The 23,132-nt window shown below is 39.3% G+C and overlaps 1 protein-coding gene across 2 annotated transcripts in view; it reads left to right on the forward strand.

The window, feature by feature from the left end:
* Npat (nuclear protein, coactivator of histone transcription) overlaps positions 1 to 18,176 on the forward strand; it is a 36,780-nt gene extending 18,604 nt beyond the window's left edge. The window contains exons 9-19 of one of the 2 annotated variants that reach the window (XM_029481670.2): positions 190 to 281; positions 368 to 455; positions 2,068 to 2,164; positions 3,019 to 3,144; positions 5,789 to 6,730; positions 6,902 to 7,423; positions 10,777 to 10,892; positions 10,980 to 11,088; positions 13,923 to 13,983; positions 14,086 to 15,217; positions 16,574 to 18,176. In XM_029481670.2, the coding sequence (XP_029337530.1) occupies positions 190 to 281; positions 368 to 455; positions 2,068 to 2,164; positions 3,019 to 3,144; positions 5,789 to 6,730; positions 6,902 to 7,423; positions 10,777 to 10,892; positions 10,980 to 11,088; positions 13,923 to 13,983; positions 14,086 to 15,217; positions 16,574 to 16,651 (3,363 nt within the window). In that variant the 3' untranslated portion in view covers positions 16,652 to 18,176. Of the gene's footprint in view, positions 1 to 189; positions 282 to 367; positions 456 to 2,067; positions 2,165 to 3,018; positions 3,145 to 5,788; positions 7,424 to 10,776; positions 10,893 to 10,979; positions 11,089 to 13,922; positions 13,984 to 14,085; positions 15,218 to 16,573 lie in introns of both variants that reach the window. The other variant, XM_021173279.3, reaches the window with a different exon arrangement.
* Positions 18,177 to 23,132: the final 4,956 nt, after the last annotated feature.

The following is a 23,132-nucleotide window of genomic DNA, read 5'->3' on the forward strand; positions in this document are numbered from 1 at the left end:
CTTGTCCTGTGTTCCAGATTGTACATAAAATCCTGGCTACAATTTATAATTTTATCTCAGCTCCCCAAATTGCTGGGACAAAAAAATGTGATCACAAAAAGTGATTTGCATTTGGTTTGGCGGGTTAGGTTTTTGGGAATGATGTAATATTCTTTCCTATCTTTTACTAGTCTTGATTTTCTTTTTCAGCAAATGGTTATTGAAAATGCAAGAGAGAAAATATTAAGCAACAAATCTCTTCAAGAAAAACTAGCAGAAAATATAAATAAGTTTTTGACTAGGTGAGCTGTGATTCAAATTTCTGATTGTTTTTACCTAATTCCCCAACTGCACTAACAGTTTCTTGGTTTTTCTTTCTGTGTTACAGTGATAGTAGTGTTGCTCAAGTACCTAAGCAGACAGACAGCAACCCGACAGAGCCAGAAACGTCAATTGATGAACTGCTAGGACTGCCGGTATGGGTAGATATGTGTGGGGATGAGTGTGAGAGAGTGTGAGCGAAGTAGAGTCAGAATGAAACAGTGTTTTGGTTTTGTTTTAAAGTCATTGCCAAAAAATTACATGGGTATAATCTAATTTAAAGTAATTAAAATAGACTGTTCATTCATCACAAATATAATCTGTTTCTGAACACATTTGGATAGTGAATACAGTGTTCAAGCCAGCAGATGTCTTGGAGTCTGTTGGGAAACACACATGGTACTGAGATTGATCTAAGTGCACTAGCCTCCATACGTTGAAAATTCTATAGGCATTAAATATCTTGGCAAAGGGTGTGGCAGTGGACATGAAGTAATTTGCTGAAACTTCAGGCTTCTCAGTTCTTACAGCAATGAACTTAAGCTCAGCTCTGGAGTTCAGGTAATGGTAGACTTGCCTAGCCACAGAGAACAATTTATGGAGTACTGTTGCCTACTATATCCTGTATACCATTGGCTACCCTAGAGTATATCAACTGAGAGAGTGGCAACCTTAGCAACTTACAAACTGAGAGATGAGTAAAGCTGAAGTAAAGATGGCTCTGTCAGATATAAGACACCCAGTATGGATTAGGACCAGCAGAAATCATAGGAAATAGAAGTTCCCAAGAGATTCCCACCCTGAACCTCTGGACTCATAGATTAAGTGCGGCAGATTTTTTTTTTTTTTTTAAGATTTATTTATTATTATGTCTAAGTACACTGTAGCTGTCTTCAGATGCACCAGAAGAGGGCGTCAGATCTCATTATAGATGGTTGTGAGCCACCATGTGGTTGCTTGGGATTTGATCTCAGGACCTTCGGAAGAGCAGTCGGTGTTCTTAACCACTGAGCCATCTCTCCAGCCCCCAGATTTTTTAAGTTGCTTCAATTTTTTATGTTTATATCCTATTTTATATGTATCCTATATCCTTCACTGTCTAAGCCAAGCCGTTTTCAGTATTTCTTTATCTACCTTCACTGTTCCTAGAACTCCTTCCTACAGCTCTCCCATCCTTCATATAAGTTGACTCTAGGATCCCTGACTTGTGATTATCCCTCATTTTCTGGTCTCAAGGTACCTCATCTTAATAGACTCCGTCTCAGTTTTGTCTACTTATAGTCCTCCAAGACACAGCAAGTGACAAAGTAGTCCTTCTCTCTGTACTGGCCTGCTGGGCACAATGGAGCACTCAGTATCTACCAGAACCTGCACAGCCTTTGAGAACTGTGGGTTTGTCTTATGGATGTGTAGAACTGCTGGTCTCTCTTTCACTCCTGATACTTGGCTTAATTTTTGGGCTGGAGCCATGTGCTCATTCCTTTTTACTCTGTCACCATCTGTTTCTTCGCACCTAACAGTTACCAGATAGCCCCTCTGTGATGTTGGATATTGTTCTTCCACACATTCTCTTTGGAGTAGAGTCCGATCTGTCCTATCCTCACTCTTGTCATTTGCTACAGTTTGTAATCCACCAGCCCGGAAACCTCTTATTAAAATCAGAAGAAAATTTCTTATAGGGAAATATTTACATGTAAAAGGTGAGTAATTTCTCTGGTGTTAAACACATACTAATACTAATTTTTCATTCCTTCATTTTTAATTTAGAGTGAAATCCATATGTCTGAAGAAGCCATACAAGATATTTTGGAGCAGACAGAGTCAGACCCCGCCTTTCAGGCACTCTTTGATCTTTTTGACTATGGTAATTATTGGGTATTGATTTAACAACTAGATAAATTTTTTCTCTCCTGACATGATTGAGTAACCTACTCAGAATTAAGTAACATCATCACCCAGGACTTCTGAAAAACTACTTGTTTCCTTATAGCAAGTAATGGACATGGGAAAGTGGGTCTTTATTTTTACTCAGGAAAGTTCAATTCTAAAAATAGAGGTTTTCTTTTTCTTTCTTGGGTTTGGGTTTGTTTTTCTTTTGATTTTGTGAGTATTTTGACCAGTCAACATGAGCTGTGGTGAGTCTTTTATAATGCAGGTAAATATAAATGAATCCCCAATATACAAAGTAGTCGGCATTACAGTAGGAACAGCCAATGGAATCAGCATAAGAACTTATTACATGTACAGATTCTTAGAAGATTTTAATAAACATTTAACATTGACAACCAGGTGCTTGTCATGTGCCCATTATCTCAGTCAAAAGGCTGAGGGCAAGAGGATCGCTTGAACTAAGAACTTCAAAATAGCCTAAGGCAGCATAGCAAAACCAAAAAAAAGAAGAAAATTTGGTGAGAAAAGTCCCTGAATTTGTGTTTGTAAGTGGCATATAAAAAAGCATGTTAGCATTGTTTAGGAGGTGGGGGCATACCTATAATAATCCTTGGGGATTTGAAGGTAGAGGCAGAAATATCAGGGTCATCCTTGGCTACATTAGTGAGGTCAGGGTCAGCCTGGGCTACCTGAGACCCTATCTGAAAAATAAATAAATAAAAAATATGATTGAAATAAAATTTTAACATGTATTTGAGAATGACAATACTTGTGCTTCTTTTTCCCTAGTATGGTTATTTAATTATTTTTCTATTATCTTTTTAATAGGAAAAACAAAGAACAATAAAAATATACCACAAATCTCTAGTCAACCTATGGAGACTAATCCTAATATAGTCTTGCCTGAAGAAACTAATCTAACGATTAAAAGTTCTTTTGAAACTGAAGAATCAGGTAAGATTTTTATTTTGTTAATGTCATCGAAAATGTTAAAATTAGTCTCAAATTAAAAAAAAATATATATATATTTAAATTGGAAGTTATTTAAATTATTATAGGTCTTTTTTTTTTTTATGCTTATACTTTTATGTCCATTGAGAAAATTTTTGCTAAATCTCTAGTGTCTTAGTCAGGGTTTCTATTCCTGCACAAACATCATGACCAAGAAGCAAGTTGGGGAGGAAAGGGTTTATTCAGCTTACACTTCCACATTGCTGTTCATCACTAAAGGAAGTCAGGACTGGAACTCAAGCAGGTCAGGAAGCAGGAGCTGATGCAGAGGCCATGGAGGGATGTTCCTTACTGGCTTGCCTCCCCTGGCTTGCTCAGCCTGCTCTCTTATAGAACCAAGACTACCAGCCCAGAGATGGTCCCACCCACAAGGGGCCTTTCCCCTTTGATCACTAATTGAGAAAATGCCTTGCACCTGGATCTCGTGGAGGCATTTCCCAACTGAAGCTCCTTTCTCTGTGATAACCCCAGCTTGTGTCAAGTTGACACAAAACTAGCCAGTACACTCTAGTAATTTGATTAAAAGATTAATTTTTCATATTCATTCCTTGATAGAGTAGTAGACACACAACCCAGTAGTAAGTAGTATTGGCCAAATGAGTAAGTCTGCACCAAAATAATTTTATTAGTGCACAGATTCTAAGGCCTGATTTATTAGGTTCATGTGTTAAAAGTTGTTTCAGCCTTCTGAGTTGGGTGACAGTCGCCATTTGTTTTTTGGGAAATTATACAGTATATACTGATAGTCTTGAACATTCTTTCATGGAATACCGGTGTAGCATAGGTAGTCCGTACATAATAAGCACTTGTGAATTAAAGAAAAGCAAGAGTCAGTCGTTAGCAAAACAGTTAAAATAGAGAATTTGTTTTTAAAAGTATTATTAAATATAACACAAATTTAGAGAAAAACATAATAAAAATGTATATGGTTCTCTCAGTTATAAAATCAAGTGAAGAAATTCTCTTGGGATCACCTCTCATGTAAGAAAAGGATATTGTTGTCAGCACAGGAAAGATTCCTCCCAGTAACTCCCCCCTCTGCGCCCTGCATCTCTGTTCTTCAGAGATAGCTGTCATCTTCGCTTTTCATAATATGGTAAACTTTATGCCCCTTTCAGTACCACTTCCATTTATGTAGTCAGTCTGCAAGCTATGCCTGATCATCATTTCTCCTTACTTGTTTTGATTGATGGGTTGTTTTTGAGTCAGGGTTTCTCTGTGTAGCTTTAGCTGTCCTGGAACTCACTCTGTAGATCAGGATGGCCTCAAACTCAGAGATCCACCTGCCTCTGCCTCCTGGGTGCTGGGGGAAAAGGTGCCCACCACCATGCAACTCCGTACCTACTTTTAAATGCTTAATGGTGTCCAGTGTTTTCACATCTTTGTCTTCAAAACCTAGTTTTAGAGTATCATCCTTTGAGTTCATTGTTAATAGCAAAGCTCAATCCTCCATTTCTTAGGCTGCACTGTAACTCAACTGAGCATGTGTTTGCATGTTTGTTCACATCTAGAAGATTATGTTTATCATAAACAAAATAAAACTTGTAATTCTACTTTCTCAGAAAGTCTTGCCATTTTATTTTGAATTTGCCTCCAGGCTGAGGCTGGAGTTTGGAGGCAGAGTGCTTATGTAGCATAACCCTCAGTTTAATCTCTAGCGTCACATTTTTAAAATACCACTTCTCCTGTATTTGTATACCTTAATATACACTAATCTCTCCCTCAATATAGAATTAAGTGGGCTCTATACACAATATGATATTTACTTGTTATAGTTGCAGACATTTTTCTTTATTTTTCTCTATTATGTTTCTTTCCTTATTTGGGTTGTCTAAATTATGATTGCTATAACATTCACTATAGTGATGCCACATTTTATCGCCCAGCAGCCTGTACCTTAATCACAGTTTCCTGTTCTGTATGTTCTTTTTTAGCTGTCTTAATCTCTACAGTATTATTGAGTGAAGCATTCATATTTGCATTCTAGAGCCATGTGTATGGTTAACCTCAGGAAATATGTCAAATGTTAAAGTATACACAGAAATTGTGTTAATTGTGTAAAATGATCTTGGTCTCATTTTACCATGAAAAAAATATATCAGGCAAAATAAGGTCAGTAAATGTGGCAAAATTTGAAAATCCCATCAGCCAGGAGGCTGAAGCATGAGCAGGCTCAAGGCCAGTGTGGGCTACATGCACAGTGAGACCTGTCTTACAAACACCGGGAAAAGGAGAAAGAGAAAAGGTCTAGAGAGGGAAACAGCACTCTTTCCACTAGGGTTAGAGCGTAGGACATTTTGTCTCCTGGTAAGTATTGGATGTTCTTAAACCTCTATGTTTTCCTTCTTTGTGGCATCTGTTTTCGCAGAAACTTGGGAAACAATTTGACAATTGTTTACAAAACTGTCTGCAATTAGAAAAGTAATTAGATTTTTTTGATACCCAGAGAATGGAAGTAATTGTGTGTCAGTCTTAAAATTATTGGTATGCCAAAGATTGTTATGTCCTTGGCAAAATGGGTTGTACAGAAAGTGACTGCTTCGGAAGCTAAGCATACTCAACTTTCCATCACACTGGTGTTTTACAGATGGGCAGTCTGGTCAGCCTCCATTTTGTACATCCTATCAAAATGAAGATGTATTATTAAATGATTTGAAGAGTGGCAACAGCCATGATGTTCTTCCACAGGAATCCCAGGAAAACTTCTCTCAGATAAGCTCTAACATTCAAAAAAAGACCTTTAAAACAGCCATACCTGCTGAACAGAAGTGTGCCCTTGACATTACCCTTGAGTCTGTGTCTAACTTGAGTGACTTTAACCAAAGAGGAAGCTCTGCTGAATGTAATGAACATTGTTCTGAGCTATTCACCAGTCAGATACCCACCGAAGCTGAAGTGGCTGTGGGTGAGAAGAACTCTTTGTCTCCAGATCTACTGAGTCAATCTCAGTATCAGCCTGATCAGCCCAGTGTGCCAGTGACTTCATTTGTGTCTCTTGGTGGTGAGACCAATGACAAAAACTTAGTTCTCTCTGAGAAAAATTCCCAGCTTTTGTCCCAAAGTACTCCACTAACTACAAAGCCATCAAAAAGCCAATTTTGTGAAAATCCTAACAATATAATAAAAGTTAAAACTAATTCTCAGGCTTCAGAGTCGCCAGACTCTAGTGAAACTCCAAACAGTAAAATTGAAACTAACAGTGTATCACCAGTTGCTGCACAGCCACAAGCAGATTGCCAAGATAATTCTCCACCGCAGAGCAAATCACCACCTGGGATTGTTGAAGGTTTGGGTGTGAATGTGACTGAAAAAATAGAGATTCATCTTGAAGAACCAGCCCCTTCAGATAAACAGCTCTCTAATGATGCAGCGTCTGTTGACTTAAATCCTACGGAAAGCAAGACGGAGTCACTTCAGTCTGCGAGTGCTCAAGAGCCCGAGCCCCCTTCTGTGAAAGATGGAGATACCATTTTTCTCTCTTTGAGTGAACATAACAGCTGTGAAGAAGTTGCACTGGTTCTTGGAGAAGGTAATCCTGTAAAAAATAATAATTCGCTTTCTTCAGAATCTGGTGGTTCAGTGGGAGTCTCTCATGAGACCCAAAATACTGATGGTAAACCTAGCAACTCAACAGAGGTAGATGCATCAAGTATTGTCTCTCTCAAAATTATCATTAGTGATGATCCATTTGTTTCCTCAGATGCAGAGCTTAACAGTGCTGTGTCTAGTATCAGTGGAGAAAACTTACCAACGATAATTCTGTCTTCTAAATCTCCTGCCAAAAATGCAGAATTTGTTACATGCCTATCTTCAGAAGAAACTGCAAGTGCTGTTGTGTCTGTTGAAGTAGGGGATTCCGGCTCCATGGAGCAGAACCTTTTAGTGCTCAAACCTGAGGAGCCCATGGTAAACAACACTCAGAATGAAGATGGCATTGCTTTTTCAGCCAATGTTGCACCATGTGTTCCTAAGGACGGAGGATACATACAGTTGATGCCTACCACAAGCACAGCATTTGGCAATTCAAGTAACATTCTGATAGCTACCTGTATGACTGATTCAACAGCCTTGGGACCAACCGTCAGTCAGTCTAATGTAGTGGTATTGCCTGGGAGTTCTGCACCTATGACTCCACAGCCTCCTCAACAGCAGTTACAGACACCACCTAAGTCTAACAGTGCGTTTGCTGTCAGCCAAGCTGTGTCGCCAAACTTTTCACAAGGTAACTTGTAAAAGCATATCGGAGGTGAGCTGGGGTATAGTTCAGTGGAAAAGCTCTTCTTGTACAGCATGTGCAAGGCCATGGACTCTATCCAGCACTGCACAGAACAAGATACATGTATGTGTGTATAATGTATATGTGTGTGCGCACATATTTTGGAGCTTCTCTGGATTGCAGTCTTAATTTTCTTGTGTGAAGTCACAGACTAGGAAAATAATATAGATGATTCATATGACAAAATACTCTATAAGTAATTGCTTATGCCTCTTGCCATCTAATTCAGCCAGGTTTTGTTTTAAATCTGGTAGGCTGTAGCTTTAATTTGTTTTCTTTGAACAGTTTTTTAATCTACAACGCTAAGCTGTGAGAAAGAAAGCCTAATTTATTACATAACTGTATACATACTTAAATTCAATGTTTCAGGATATTTATTTTTATTATAGTTAAAGTTTTTAAGAAAGTTGTCATTTAGAGAGGTTTTCAAGAAAAAAAAATTTCATAAAACCCTTTCTAATTTCTATCTTCTGCCATTTAAAAATGATTTAAGTCTTTAGAGGCTCCACTGGGGGCTCTTCCACTCATTATATGCTGGTTTACAAGCAATTAATAATGCCGGGCAGTGGTGGCGCACGCCTTTAATTCCAGCACTTGGGAGGCAGAGGCAGGCAGATTTCTGAGTTCGAGGCCAGCCTGGTCTACAGAGTGAGTTCCAGGACAGCGAGGACTACACAGAGAAACCCTGTCTCAAAAAACAAAAACAGACAAACAAAAGACAAAACAAGCAGTTAGTAATTGACAAACTTCTATCAATTAATTTATGTTTCTCAGCGATAAGAATTTATACATGTTCACCTACATTTCCATGTGTACTGGTTCATAGACATACAATGAAGTTTGATTAAATATTATCAACTAAGTATTAAGTTTAGTGAATCCATTTCAACTGAGATAAGAGAGAGGCCAGAATTGGTACAGAATATTCTTGGCTTAGAATAATGAGGTAAGATTGACAGTTAAAAGAAGTCAGTATAATGCCAAGGGAAGTAGAATAAGCATTCATGGATGTTTAGGAAATTGTCAGTTTGCATGAAAATAAGATATGATAAATAAATATGATAGGAGCAGGTAGTATGTTAGGAAAAGGCTGATTTACAGAGCAGGACTAAATTACTATTGCTTTGATTCTGCTTAATTCATGAGGACCATATAGGCACTATAATTTCCCCCAGTAGTTTAATCTAGTTATAAAAGTATGTATTCTTTTTGAACAATACTTTTAAGACTTAATACATTGGGAAAATTCTTTGGGGCTATAAATATTCACTTAGAATTTAAGTATTCTGATACATGGTTCAAACGTGAAACCTTCACTTTGTTATTGTACTTAAATCAATTTTAAAAGAGATTGGCTTAGTTCTGGTTACTTTTACTGTGATAAAAAACACCATGACCAAAAGCAACTTGGAGAGGGAAGCGCTTGTTTATTTCCCTCACAGTTCAGTACAACAGCTCATCATCAAAAGCAGTGAGGACAGGAAGTCATGCCGGGCAGGAACCTGGAGGCAGGAGCTGATGCAGAAGCCAGAGGAGGGCTGCTTACTGTGACCCCACCCTCCCTGGCTTGCACTTCATCACTTGCTCATCCTGCTTTCTTACAGAACCGAGGCTTCCCAACCCAGGAATGGTATCTATCACCCATAATGGGCTGGGTCTTCCCACAGTAGTTACTGAGAACATGCACTCCAGGCTTACCTACAGCCCAGTCTTATGAGGGCGTCTTCATAATTGATGTTCCTCCTTTCAAAGAACTCCAGCTTGTATCAAGTTGACATAAAACTAGCCAGCAAAATTAACCCCTTGTCACACTAAATACATCAATACTTAACACACAAATATATCATTGTTAAACCATAACCTTTCTTTTCTTATTTTTCACCAAGATCAGACATCAATAGCAACATTACAATATAAATATTGCAAAATTTAAAAGTCCCACTGTCTCTAAAAATAAAAATATTTTAAAATATAATCTTTGGGGGCTGGAGAGGTGGCTCAGAGGTTAAGAGCACTGGCTGCTTTTCCAGAGGACCCTGGTTCAATTTCCAGCACCCACATGGCAGCTCACAGCTATATGTAACTCCAGAGGATCTGGCACTCTCCATCACTCTCCATCAGACAAACATGCATGCAAAACAACGTCAAAATAAATAAAATCTTTTTTAAAAGTTAAGTATCTTTAAAATGGACAGTCTCTTTTAAAATTCAAAGTCTTTCAATTGTGGTCTCCTTTCAAATCAAAAAAAAAAAAAAAAAAGTACTTTCTTCAAGGTGGGAGAACCAAGGTACAGTCTCAGTTTGAACAAAGCAAAACCAAAATCCCAAAAGTTTAAACAATTCAGTGTTCAGTGTCTGAGATTTACTATCTTCTGGGCTCCTCCAAAGTGACCCAAATGGCTTGGGTCCTTCTCTGGCTCTATCCTCTGCAGCCTACACAGCTTGTTTTCTAGGCTATGACTGGCTCCACTGCACCACTGCCGCTGTTTTTGGTGGTCATCCAATAGTGCTTGCTGGTACCAGCTCTGCTCTCCAGTGCCAAGCCTCACTTGTTCTCCATGATCCATCCTCACAGGCCTTCACAACCTGGGTGACTTTCAAACTACCAAGTTTGGCTGCCCCCAGGAGGTACAACCTTGGCTGTTTCTGAAACACAGTTTCTGTATGCTGGCCCCAAGGAAACATTTCCAGAAGACTTCACCTCAGTGATGCTAGTCTGTTAATCACAGCTGATCCTTCAGCACCAGCTGACCAGCATCCACTGTCCCAGCTCAGCAAAGGTTTTACTTTAGTAGTTCTGGTTTCCTGTTACTCACAGCCAGTTCTTAAGCTCCAGCTGACCAGACACTACAGCTTCTTCACACAAAAGGCCAGGAGAGTCTTTGCTTCCCTCTGAGGCTTAGGAAGCCAGGCCTCAACATTCTTATCTTCCCAGCTCCTGCCGAACAGCCCACTGAGCTCTCAACACTCAAGTGCTTTTTTGCCCCAAAGTTCCTAAGTTCTTCCACAGTCCTCCCCAAAACAAACTGGGCTAGTAAGTCTTCAGTGGTACGCTCCTAGTACCAGCTTCTGTTGTAGTTAGGGTTATTGCTGGCATGGAATGACCAAAAGCAACCTGAGGACGAAGGGGTTTAGTTCACTCAGGTCCATATTATCAAAAACAGTGAGGACAGGAACCTGGAGCTGATGCAGAAACTGTCAGGAAAGAAGATTTGGTCATAGAATTTGTTTCAAAATACTGATTTATTACCAAAAGATTTAGGGAGGAAATCTGATAATTAGAATTGTTTTTTTTTTAGGATCTGCCATCATAATTGCTTCTCCAGTCCAGCCTGTACTTCAAGGAATGGTGGGAATGATACCTGTGTCTGTAGTTGGACAGAATGGAAATACTTTCTCGACTCCTCCTCAGCAGGTAGCATTTATGAACTAAAAATAGTGTGGGGAAGCATTTCAAACAGCAGAACGAACAGTTTTTTCTCTCTCTCATTTTTTCTCCTAGGTCCTTCATATGCCTTTAGCAGCACCTGTTTGTAATAGAAGCATCACTCAGTTCCCCATTCCTCAAAAATCCCAGAAGGCTCAGGGACTCAGAAGCAAGCCTATTACAGGTACTTTTTATATCTCAGAAGTAACAACTGAACGTTTTCTTCTTGAATACATTGTACCATCTCTTTATTCTTGTCAAAAAACTGAGTTATTCTTGACACATTTCTCACAGTTCATATATTCCTCATTTTCTGCCCATCTGTAGTGTTCTACCCTGCTGTCCTTTTTTGGGGGGCGGGGATATCCTCGGTTCTCTAATTCATCCTATATTTGTTAGCTGAGTGACCCCTTCCTTCCTACATACTAGAATATATGTTTGTACCTAAACATTTCAGGAATTCCCTGTTCCTTTCAGGATAAAATTGAAGCTCCTGGCTCTGTGTGGTGGCAAATTCTGCATAGCCCATCCATGGCACACTGAAATAAGAAGCTAGATGGGGCCGAACAATTTGAGGCCCCTTCTTGAGAAAAAGGAAAGGAAGTGAAGGAGTCCCCCTGACCCACTAAGGATTTCTTGAGGATTTCCTAAGGATTTTACTGGAGAGTGTTTGTAATAGCTCCTTTTACCTCCAGTGAGGTCACTGCAGCCTCCCCTCTTCTCCCTCGTTTTCTTGTGATTCTTCACATCTGCCTGCTCCTTCTGAGTTTGTTTGCTGAAACTTTGAGACGCGTGCGTTATTGTTACGTGACACTGTTCTGTGGGGAGGTGTGGGCACACCTGTACTCATCCCAGATAAGGAACCAGGAACTGACCACAGATCAAAGTCTCACTTGGTGAGCCAATGAGCTTTATTGAACGTGTTTACAGGAATTTGGGTGAGAGATTAGTAACAGCAGAAATGACTGCAGCATGACTAAAAAAAACCACCCTAGCCTGGATGACAGCTCACAAAATCTAGAAACCTGGAGTGTACTGTACAACTCAGCTGGTTTGAGGCCTTTCCAGGTAGCTCTGTTGATCTGAGACTCTTCCAGGCAAGTGGGCTAGTTTCTTTTTTTTTTTTTTCTTTTGTAGGTAGCTTGGGTGATGTACCTCTCCAGGCTTCTGTGCTGGTCTGTGACTGTCTCTTTGCAGTCCTTACTGTTTATATATGCCTCTTGGAGGAGGGACTGGTGACCGATTAGCCACAGTGACTTCCTGAAGTTATTGAGTTGTTTACTAACTGAGCTTAAGGAGCTTCCCTGTAGGATGCAGTTTTGCTTCCTGCTAACAGCCAGTGTCTTAAGGAGCCTCCCTACAAGATGAGGGTTTTGATCTCTATACATATATATGAGAGAGAGAGAGAGAGAGAGAGAGAGAGAGAGAGAGAGAGAGAGAGAGAGAGAGTATGTATGTATATGTATATATATACATACACAAATATGTGAACAGATATATGAATATATAGGTAATATAATGCTATAAGTAACCATTGGATAATTTATTTAGTATCTCTCTGATAACTGTCATTCAGAAATACTGTAGTTTCTGAGGTCAACCTTTTAAATTAGTGTTTATTATAGTAAAATTTCTTACAGTGTTGGTTTGGTTGTTAACTAACTTGTGCTTGTCTTGTAGAATTTTACTTATCAATTTTGAGAGGTATAACAATTACAGTTTTGAATTATTTACTTTCAGGGCTTAAAATATCCTTTCCTGAACTTCTAAATTAAGGGCTGTTACAAGAGATCTCATGTTTTAATGTTTTTGCCTCTATGTGTGAGTTGGTGTTTTTCCCTCACATTTTTACTGTTTTGTTTGTTTGTTTGTTTTGAAAATTTGGCTACTATGTTGTAAGGGTGTTCTTTTCTGATCACTATTGTTTTGGGTTTTTTGTTTTGTTTCTTTTCTTTTTTAAGATTTCTCTATATATGTATATGGCTATTGTGCATGTTTGCTGCCCACTAAAGTTAAAGGAAGCCACTGTATTCCCAGGAACTGGATGGTTATGAGCCACCAGTGTGCATAAGCAGTGTGGTGTGGCTGGCTATACCAGCTGGCTTCTTTATGGAGAAAAGCCCACCTAATCTACTCCTATCTCTACTCCATGTGGCTCTACCCCTTTTTTTCTCCATTGGTGATTTTATTACTTTGACTTTATTCCATCCAAACTCCAGGTCTCACAAACACCACTTCTAATTCATCATAACCCCTTTCCCCAAGGTGCTTTGTTTTGTTTGTCCTTTCGATTTTTGAGACGGGGTTTCTCTGTATAGCCTTTTTGCTCTGTGCATGAGGTTGGCCTTTAACAAACAAAAATCCTCCTGCCTCTGCTGCTGTGCCACTGTCAGACACTCAGCCCCAAGGGGCTTTCTTGAACAGCTATCTTGATCAAAGTACAGTTCAGTTTCCTTCTCAGTTTCATTGACAATTATAGATTCAGCCAGTCACAGGTAGAACATTTCTGAAGAGTTAAAAATTACATTTGTGCCAAATAGCTTTCTCATCATTTTTCTCTGAACAGTACAATATTAGCTATTAACATGGTATTTGTATTGTATCATATGACTAAACTAGATGTGATAAAAGGATATGTCTCTGTTACATGTATAACTCCAATTTTCTGTAAGGAACCTGGTCATGTGCATGCATTATCTATGGGATCTATTCATTCAGAGACACTGTTAGAGAATTGGTGCACTAAGTACTATCTGGAAAATTAAAAGTTGTGGCCCTGAAGGTTAAATTCATGTTTGCCTGAAATTAAAGCAAATCGTTGGTTCTGTATCTAGATTTCCTCTATACAGTGTGTGAGTCTATTTTGTAAAACAATGTAAGTATTTTAAAAAAAGTATATAGAAGCAAATAAGTTGGTTAACTCATTGTAATGTCATCTGACTCATTCTCTTTCAGAAGAATATATTCTTTCACAAAGAATTAATTTATAATTTCTAATGAATTAATTTATAATTCCAGGAAAACAGGTAAATAATTTGACAAACTTGTCCAGTCTTTCAGAAGCATGTCATACGCAGAGGTGAGCATAAAATATGTTACATCATAAGTTATTAAAATGCTTAAATGACTAATTTTGGTTGCTAAAAATGAGATTTTTTTTTTTTTTTTTTTGTTTCGGTAGGACTGAAGCTTCTGATAAGAATATAGCCACTGAACTTGGGAAAAAATTGGAAGACGCCACGATTTCCCTCTCAGGAGAGAGGGTAGCTCCTCCCAGCAAGCCATTTGAAAGTCATAGGCGAGTGCTTTGTTTCGACAGTACTGTTTCTTCTGTTGCAAATACACAGGGGTCACTGTATAAGATGACCTCCGAAAACAAAGAAAAGAAGGGAGCACCCTTTTCTCATGTTGACTCCCCCATTCTGTCCTCCACCTTACAACCACCTTCTAGTAATGCCATCAAGAGAGAGAGAGAGAGAACCGTGCCCAAGATCTCATCTAAATCAGAAACTGCCTCTAGTCGACACACCACTGTGAAAGAAGTTCAGTCTGAAAAGAAAGTTTCCCCCACAGAAATGGCCCTTGAGTCTTTCCATAAAGCAACAGCTAACAAGGAGAATGAACTGTGCGGTGATGGGGAAAGGCCAAAGAATGCAGACATCTCAAAACTGCCTGGTGGGCAGCAGAGTGGGAGCTTGAGGAACGAAAAAGCCATAGCCTCACTGCAGGAATTGACCAAAAAACAAACCACACCCTCAAACAATAAAAATGCCACTTCTGTAGGTGGAACTGTGAAGGATCAAAAACAAGAGCAGAGTAAACCTGCCAGCTCTTTAAATGGGGTAGAAATACTGCAGGATGTTCCCGTCCACAGCCCAGCCAATAGGAGTGCCGATACTGACTTGCCAGTACCCCGGACACCTGGCTCAGGAGCAGGGGAAAAGCATAAAGAAGAGCCTAGTGACAGTATGAAGGCCCCCGCTAGTAGACGCTGTGGTGAAGAAGGCAGCATGCCAAGAGTAATGATCCCTCCTGTTACTGCAGACTTGCCTGCCTGCAGCCCAGCCAGTGAAACAGGCAGTGAAAACAGTGTGAGCATGGCTGCCCACACGCTCATGATTCTCTCCAGAGCAGCAATTGCTAGGACTACAGCAACTCCTTTAAAAGACAACATGCAGCAGTTTAGAACATCTTCAAGGAGCACTACAAAGAAACGGAAAATTGAGGAATTAGATGAGTGTGAGAGGAACTCCCGCACTTCTGGTAAAAATCTTGCAAATTCATCAGTACCAATGAAAAAGAAGAAAATCAAGGCAAGTTTGAAAGTTTTCAATTCTCCTGTCCCTTCAGTATCTAGAGAGTTCAGTTGTGTTTGCTGCAGCTACATAGATAACTATACCCCCCAAACTATACACTTAGTAGTGTTTCCTGGTCACAATGATACAAGTTGTCTATGTATCATCCTGAGGAAAAGTGAATGTTTCTGTCATGGTATCACCCAGTATTTTTCATGGAAATACAAAAAGTGAAAGCCTGGGAAACAACCATTAAATGAATTACCAAATAAAACACCTCATGCCGGGCGGTGGTGGCGCACGCCTTTAATCCCAGCACTCTGGAGGCAGAGGCAGGTGGATTTCTGAGTTCGAGGCCAGCCTGGTCTACAAAGTGAGTTCCAGGACAGCCAGGGCTATACAGAGAAACCCTGTCTCGAAAAACCAAAAAAAAAAAAAACCACCTCATGTTCTCCATCCCTTCCATAGTCTATAATGATGGTCCCAGCAGAGGAGCAGAAAAACTCATGTTCTTGTTTTTTCTGTAACCATGATTGTCTGTAGTAAGGCAGTACAAGGATGGTAGCATTGGTAAATAAAATGCATTTATTTAAAGTTTGTTTTATCATGTAGATTAAACGGAAAGCATGTGAATGTCCTACTCACAGGAGAAAGTGTAGTAAGTTAGGAGTGGTTTTTAGGTTTGGTGTCCTGCAAGCCTGAGTTTGAATTCTCTTATCAAGTGTGTGCCATTCCTGTGCCTGCCTGTTCATGTCTAGACTCTGGTCTCTTCCTCTGTGCCTCATCATTTAACCTAAAATTGTCTCACCCTGTGGTTTTGTAGTCTGTTTTAGGCTAACACTTTAAAAAGCATCTCCTCTGTCTTAACGTTTGGAGCTTGGTGAGTGAGTGGTATTCTTTAATGTGTGTTAGCAAAGGGGTCCTCTAGCTTCAAGGCTGATCCACTATAGAGTTCAATCCTTGAGAACCATGAAGAAGCAAAAACACTCCCAAAAGCAGTCCTTTGACTTACACACACATACACACATGCACACGATAAATCAGTATAGTATAGTAAAACAGTATCTGTTGGTAATGTTTTGTAAAGTTTATGATTCGACACAAATGACCATCTTAAAGGAAGCATGTCTCCTGTCTGAACATTCATATATATACTCTAGATTTGTTTTTTTGCCTTTTGCACTAAACTAACATTGAATTGGGTTAGTAAAACCTGTCTGTCTTTCCCTATAGAAATAAATTCTAACAAACTCAAAAATGATGCAATTTTAATAATAAAGAGCCTAATACAGTGTTTTAGGTGATTTGCTAAGAAAATTATCTGGCCTAGAGTTTATTGTTTTTCCTTTTCTTCTTTTTTGTTTGTTTTGACAGAAAAAGAAGCTACCTAGTTCATTTCCAGCAGGAATGGATGTGGACAAATTCTTGCTCTCATTGCATTATGATGAGTGAACACCCTGACACAGAGACCAGTAGCTATTTAAATCTAGTGTCCTTCAGGCGGCGAGTAGGAAACGGGCCAGAGACAGACTGTGAACATGACCTGCACTTTGACTGTACTGAGGTTTCACTTTATATCTAAGTCATGCTGTTTCTGAAGCAGCTTCCTAGTTTGTAAATAGACTTTCATGGAATATTTGTATTCTAAAAAAAAGAACATACGCAGAAATGTAAGTAAACCCAATCTGCAAAACTGTACAGCTTTGACACTGTATATTGTACATGTGTATATTGTGTAAAAATAGAGCTTAAATCAACCTAATTTTCCCACACTGTCTTGATTGACTTCACCCGAGGCTTATTCTTCTGGAGTACTTTCTCATCTCCTTTGGAGGAAAATGATAATTATTCTTATAAATTACCTTCAGCTAATATTAGATAAGCCACTAAGTAAAAAATAATAATGATAACCACCTCGACTGGTTAGTAAAATATCTAATCAGAAAGCAACAGTTGGATGATGATTTCCCCCTAGAGTCAATATTTTATCACCCTTCATAAATTTCAGTAAAAACTATATTTCTGAAGTTTTATACTTTATTCTGTTCATCTATTCTCTTTGTTTTAAAGAGATATTTATAAACCATTTATTAAGTGTTCTGATATTTCACTTACAACTTTTGAAATCTTTTACAGAACATTAAGTGGTTAGACTATTGAGCCATAAAAATTTGAGTTATGTAGTAGTTGAGATTTCTTGATTATATGTAAACTTTCCCTAAGCACTGGGGATACAAAGAATTGCACTAATTCATAGACTTTTTCACATACTAGTGACCAATGCACATTTAATTTAAATCTTGTATGTAAAAGCTTATATGGAGGATTGTCTTCTGGTGTCTTTGAAAGTCATATCCATCATAAGATGTAAAAATGCAAATCATAGTTATATTGTAATTTAGTTTACCCTAAAATGGGATGTGTAAATAACTGTGTTCATACATAACCTATAGAACCTTGTGTTCTTTAAAGTGTTATAAATAGTTACTCTCAAAAGGTCCTTAGGGGAGTGAGAGGTGCCTTCTCTGTGTTGGACTGACTCATAAACAACAGTCAAGTTGAAAAGCTGGCCTAAACTTTAAAGGAATGACAGAAATTATCATTAATACTTGACCGATTGTGCCTAGATATTGAAGTGTTTTCTTAAGTTCTTACTGTTTAAATATCAGCATATTAGGATTTTTTTTCTACGGGTGTATATTTTATTAAAAAGACACTTTCTTCAACCATTTTTTGTACTGGGCCTTTAAGAAATAAATCCATCCTACTGTAACAACAACAAAAACGTCTTCAAGATGTAAATTATGTCTTTTTTAATTGCTAGATTTTACTGTACAGATTTATATTTTGAGAAATGTTCTATGACTCTGAGCTATTCTACTCCTAAGGAGCTAACTAAGCACACAGTTAATGTTCACATAACAGTTTGGGTCTGTCCTACAGTTAGGTTTGAATAAATATATTTTCATTAACTTTACCAGTTTGGATTTATATTGACAGTCCTATTTAGAAATTGGTTAAATTTCTTTGTAGCTTAGTTAATTCTCTGTGTTTTTCAGGAATTCATATAATGCAGGAAATTACAGATTTTCTCCTGTAACTCATATCTGTGTGCTGCATAATGAGAATTCATATATAAACTAACTCATGCTCTTCTCTATAGCTGTATGTGTGTTTTTAGTCAGTGTCTTTCATGTAGGCCGGGCTGGCTTTGAACTCATTACATAGTCCAATGGCTTTTGAAGTCCTGGTCCTCCTCATCTACCTCCTCAGAGTGCCAATATTGCAGGCATGCACCATACACAGAGCTTCTTCAGGATTCTTGTCATTTTGATTTGTTTCTTGAGACGGTAGCTATGTAGTTCTTGTTGACCTGTGTAGACAAGACTATCGTCAAACTCACAGAGATCCTCCTGCCTCTACCTCCCAAGTGCTAGGGGTTAAAGGTGTATATTACCTCTCCTGGCCTTCAAGATTCTTAGTAAACTAGCTTGAAACCACTAGATAGTCCACAGACAGTTAGTGCGCGCCCATGCACACACACACACACACACACACACAAATATCAGGTATTTTTATAGTTCTCTGTCATTTTCCTTTAGGAAAAGGGTTTTTCTGCTGGCTGGCCAGCAAGTCCCAGCTATCCTCCTATGTTTGTTTGCCATATCTGAAGCAAGGGTAAACACAGCCATTCCTGGCTTTTACATGGATCCCTGAAATCCAAATTCAGATCTTCATCTGCTCTGTCTTCATGTTGTAGGTTTGGTTGTTTTGGGGGTTTTGTTTTTTTGCTGTTTTGGGGGTTTTTTGGGTTTGGTTTGGTTTTTGGTGGTAGTGCTGGGGTTCTTCAGGATAGGGTTTCTATGTGTAGCCCTGGCTGTCCTAAAACAGAAATTCACTCCCCAGTACTGGGAATAAAAGTATGTGTCACCACACATGGCTACCACAGTTTTTTAAATAAACTTTCCTTTCCCATGCTCAAATGCTCCTCTTACTGTGAGTCACAGTCTTTTACAATTCTAATGTCCAAAAACTTCTGACAATTCTTTGTTCTCCAACTTAACATTAAAGTTCATTTCATGGCAAAACATTGTTAAAGAATGTGAGGCTTCTTACAGTCCTTTATTTCATTTATCAGAACATTCATATTCATAATTCATTATTAAAATAGTGTGCTTAACTTGTATGCTATTTTGTGATATATGATACATATATTGTGCTACTTTTTAGAAACCCAAAATGTTCTGAATTATGAAATGCAATTGGCTGGAAAAGTTGAGAGTGAAGAATTTCAGACATTTACCTACATGTGCATGAACTAGTAGAGGGAGGGAGCCACCTAGTATGAGTGCTGGAAACTGAACTTGGGTCCTTTGGAAGGACAGTGCACACTCCTTGATTTCTCTAGCACCATTCTCATATTTTGAGATACGTTCTTTTAACTAGCCAAAAGCCCACTAATAAACAGCAAACTTTGGGATCCACCTGCCTAGCCATTTTGCCTCTCTTGCCTGCCTCCCCCACCCCCACCCCCAGTGCTAGGGTTAGACACATATGCCAATCTCAGCTTTTATATGAATGTGAGAAATCTGAGATCATGTCCTCATACTTTTGTTTTGTTTTTTTTTTTATTACATATTTTCCTCAATTACATTTCCAATGCTATCCCAAAAGTCCCCCATACCGCCCCCCACTTCCCTACCCTCCCATTCCCATTCTTTTGGCCCTGGCATTCCCCTATATTGGGGCATATAAAGTTTGCAAGTCCAATGGGCCTCTCTTTCCAGTGATGGCCGACTAGGCCATCTTTCGATACATATGCAGCTAGAGACAAGAGCTCCGGGGTACTGGTTAGTTCATCATGTTGTTCCAACTATAGGGTTGCAGATCCCTTTAGCTCCTTGGGTACTTTCTCTAGCTTCTCCATTGGGAGCCCTGTGATATATCCAATAGCTGACTGTGAGCATCCACTCCTGTGTTTGCTAGGCCCCTGCATAGTCTCACAAGAGACAGCTATCTTTGGGTCCTTTCAGCAAAATCTTGCTAGTGTATGCAATGGTGTCAGCATTTAGAAGCTGATTATGGGATGGATCCCTGGATACTGCAGTCTCTAGATGGTCCATCCTTTCATCACAGCTCCAAACTTTGTCTCTGTAACTCCTTCCATGGGTGTTTTGTTCCCAATTCTAAGAAGGGGCACAGTGTCCACATTTTGGTCTTCATTCTTCTTGAGTTTCATGCGTTTAGCAAATTGTATCTTATATCTTGGGTATCCTAAGTTTTGGGCTAATATCCACTTATCAGTGAATACATATTGTGTGAGTTCCTTTGTGATTGTGTTACCTCACTCAAGATGATGCCCTCCAGGTCCATCCATTTACTTTTGTGACAGGCACTTTACTGAGGAGTTTGCTGAGCCCCCAAATTTAGTTCTGATTTGCATTTCTCTGATGGCTAAGGATAATGAACATTTTCATATTTACAAACCATTTCTTAACAACTGTTTGCTCATCTGCACAAATTGGGTTATTTGGTGTGGGTTTTCCCCTTAGGCTATTAATTTTTTATTCTTTATCATGAATATTAACAGTTTGTCAGATGAATGGTGAGTATTTCATTCTGTAGACTGTCTTTCCATTCTATTAACTTTACTGTGCTGAGCTTTGATTTTGTGTACTCCCATTTCTCAGTTCTTGCTCAGCTTTCCTGGGCTGCTGGAATCCTAGTCAGTACTTGTTCTATTCCTGTATTGTAGAGTTTCAAGGTTTCAAGTCATAAATCAACATCTTACCTTCTTTGATCCATTTAAAACTGTTTTTTGTACAAGGTGAAAGCAAAAGTAATTTGAGGGATTTCTTATGTCCCTGTTGCTCCCAAATAACTGCAGGGCATTGCTGTGCCACCTCTAGCCCGTTTTAGCTCCCAAATAAATGAAACAGAGACATGGTATTTTTATTAACAAGCTGCATACACTATGCTGAGCAGGTTCTGAGCTGTTCTAACTCTCTCAGGCTGCCTGTTTCCCAACCATGTGGTCCTTTACCTTCAGCCTGAGTCTTGTCTTTGCTCTTTCCTCATGACTTTGTGAACCTTCCTGGCTCATCCACATGTGTAACTTTCATTTTTTTTCAACACCTATTTTTAATGATGGTTCTTGAACGCTTTAACATCCCTTTTGGCCCACCACCCACTAGAGGTAGTGGAAAAGATCAGTGAAGACTCCAGACCCACAAGTGTTGCACAGCTAGGTCTATAAGCAAGCCCAACCAAACCTACGTCACTGTCTGCTGGGCCTAACATCACGGGCCTCTAAGCATCACAAGTCCTCTGCGGGTCTGGGTCTTGTCTCGGCATGAGCATCTATCTCGCTGACATCACTCTGCAAATCAGCCCGAGTTCACTGAAGAGGCAAGAAACTGCAACACACCACCACAAGTTTTTTGGATTGTTTCTTGGTTCGTTTCTCTCTATGGAGTCTCTACTCCACCTCCTTCCCTGCTTGTTTCTGTAGTGCAGGGATAGAAAGAACCCAGGGCTTTAGGTCTGCTGGGCCAACACTACCAACTGAGCTACCTTCCCAATCTTCTTCTGTCTTCTTGGTGGATTGTTCCCTTCATTAATGTGCAGTGACATTCTTTGTCTTATCTGACAAGCTGCTTGAAATCCAGCTTTTATAACTGATGGAGAAAGCTACACCTACTTGATTTTAGCTGCTACTTGAGAGCACATGGCTTCCCATTCTTCCACTTTTAGTCTGAGTCTTTGCCAAAGTATTGTCTTATAAGACAATACTTTGTTGATCTTTTTCAAGAGAGAATTTTTTTTTCTGTGTGTAGTCCTGGCTGTCTTGGAACTCATTATGTAGACCAAACTGGCTATGTAGACTCGGATTCTCCTGCCTTTTCCTCCCAAGTGCTGGGATTTAAAGGCATGCACACCCAGTGGATCATGTTTTTGAGATAGTATTTTTAAATTTTATGTTGAGCCCATTAAAAGTTTGGGCTGAGGATATTTGCTCATTACAGTAATTCTGTTGATTCTCTGGCTGGCTTGAATACTATTTTTTCTTCCTTCCTCATTCTATAGCTCTTCTGGTTTACTGAGTTAGGCATGGTCTGTCTCTCTCCTGGCTCTCAGTTCCTCTCCTGGAATTTATTCTTTGTTGTGCTCTTAGGTCTGTGACTGCTGCTTCCTGCTCTGTTTTGTTTGCAGGATGTTGGCTTGGTGGACATTGATTGCTATAACTTGTGCTCACTTGGAAGACTTAACCATATTTTTTAAAATTTTCATTTTCATTCACATAACTTTATTTGAAACCAATTTTGACGGTCCAAGGATTAAAGTTCGAAAACAAAACAAAACATAAACAGCCAGTGTTCATTCTAATGGCAGAATAGAAGTCCATGGATGTTAGATTATTTTGGGGCTTGGGAGAGTCAAGGAACTTTGTTGCTGCTATTGTGATATTCTCATTTCTTTGGTGTATTTAGACGTAAAAATGATGGAACTTTACCGTGCCTTCATAAGGAGAGACCCCGGTTACAGGTTATCCCCAAGGCTGGCTTCTGCTGCACCGGCAGCAGTGAGGTAGGCAAGCACAGGACGACCTCAGACTGCGTGCAGTGCAAGTCCTCCCTGCTGTGTCACCCCGTGTGGGTCCTGGAAACCAAGTGTTTTCTGTGTGAGCAACACATGCTCGTTTGTTTGTTTGTTTGCAGAGTTTCTACTTCTATGTGTACTCTTGGCTGTCATAGAAGTAGCTCTGTGGACCAGGCTAGCCTTAAACTCAGAAAGATCCACTTGCCTCTATTTCCAAGTGCTGGGATTAAAGCCATGTACCACCCAGCTAGCAACAAATTCTCTTAACTGCTGAGCCATGCCTCTAATACCTATATTGGTATTTCAAATAATAGAGTATCCAACTGTTTAAGTT

Source organism: Mus caroli, unplaced genomic scaffold (genome assembly GCF_978045245.1).
Source record: "Mus caroli unplaced genomic scaffold, Mus_caroli_1 scaffold_11, whole genome shotgun sequence".
NCBI lineage: Eukaryota > Metazoa > Chordata > Mammalia > Rodentia > Muridae > Mus > Mus caroli.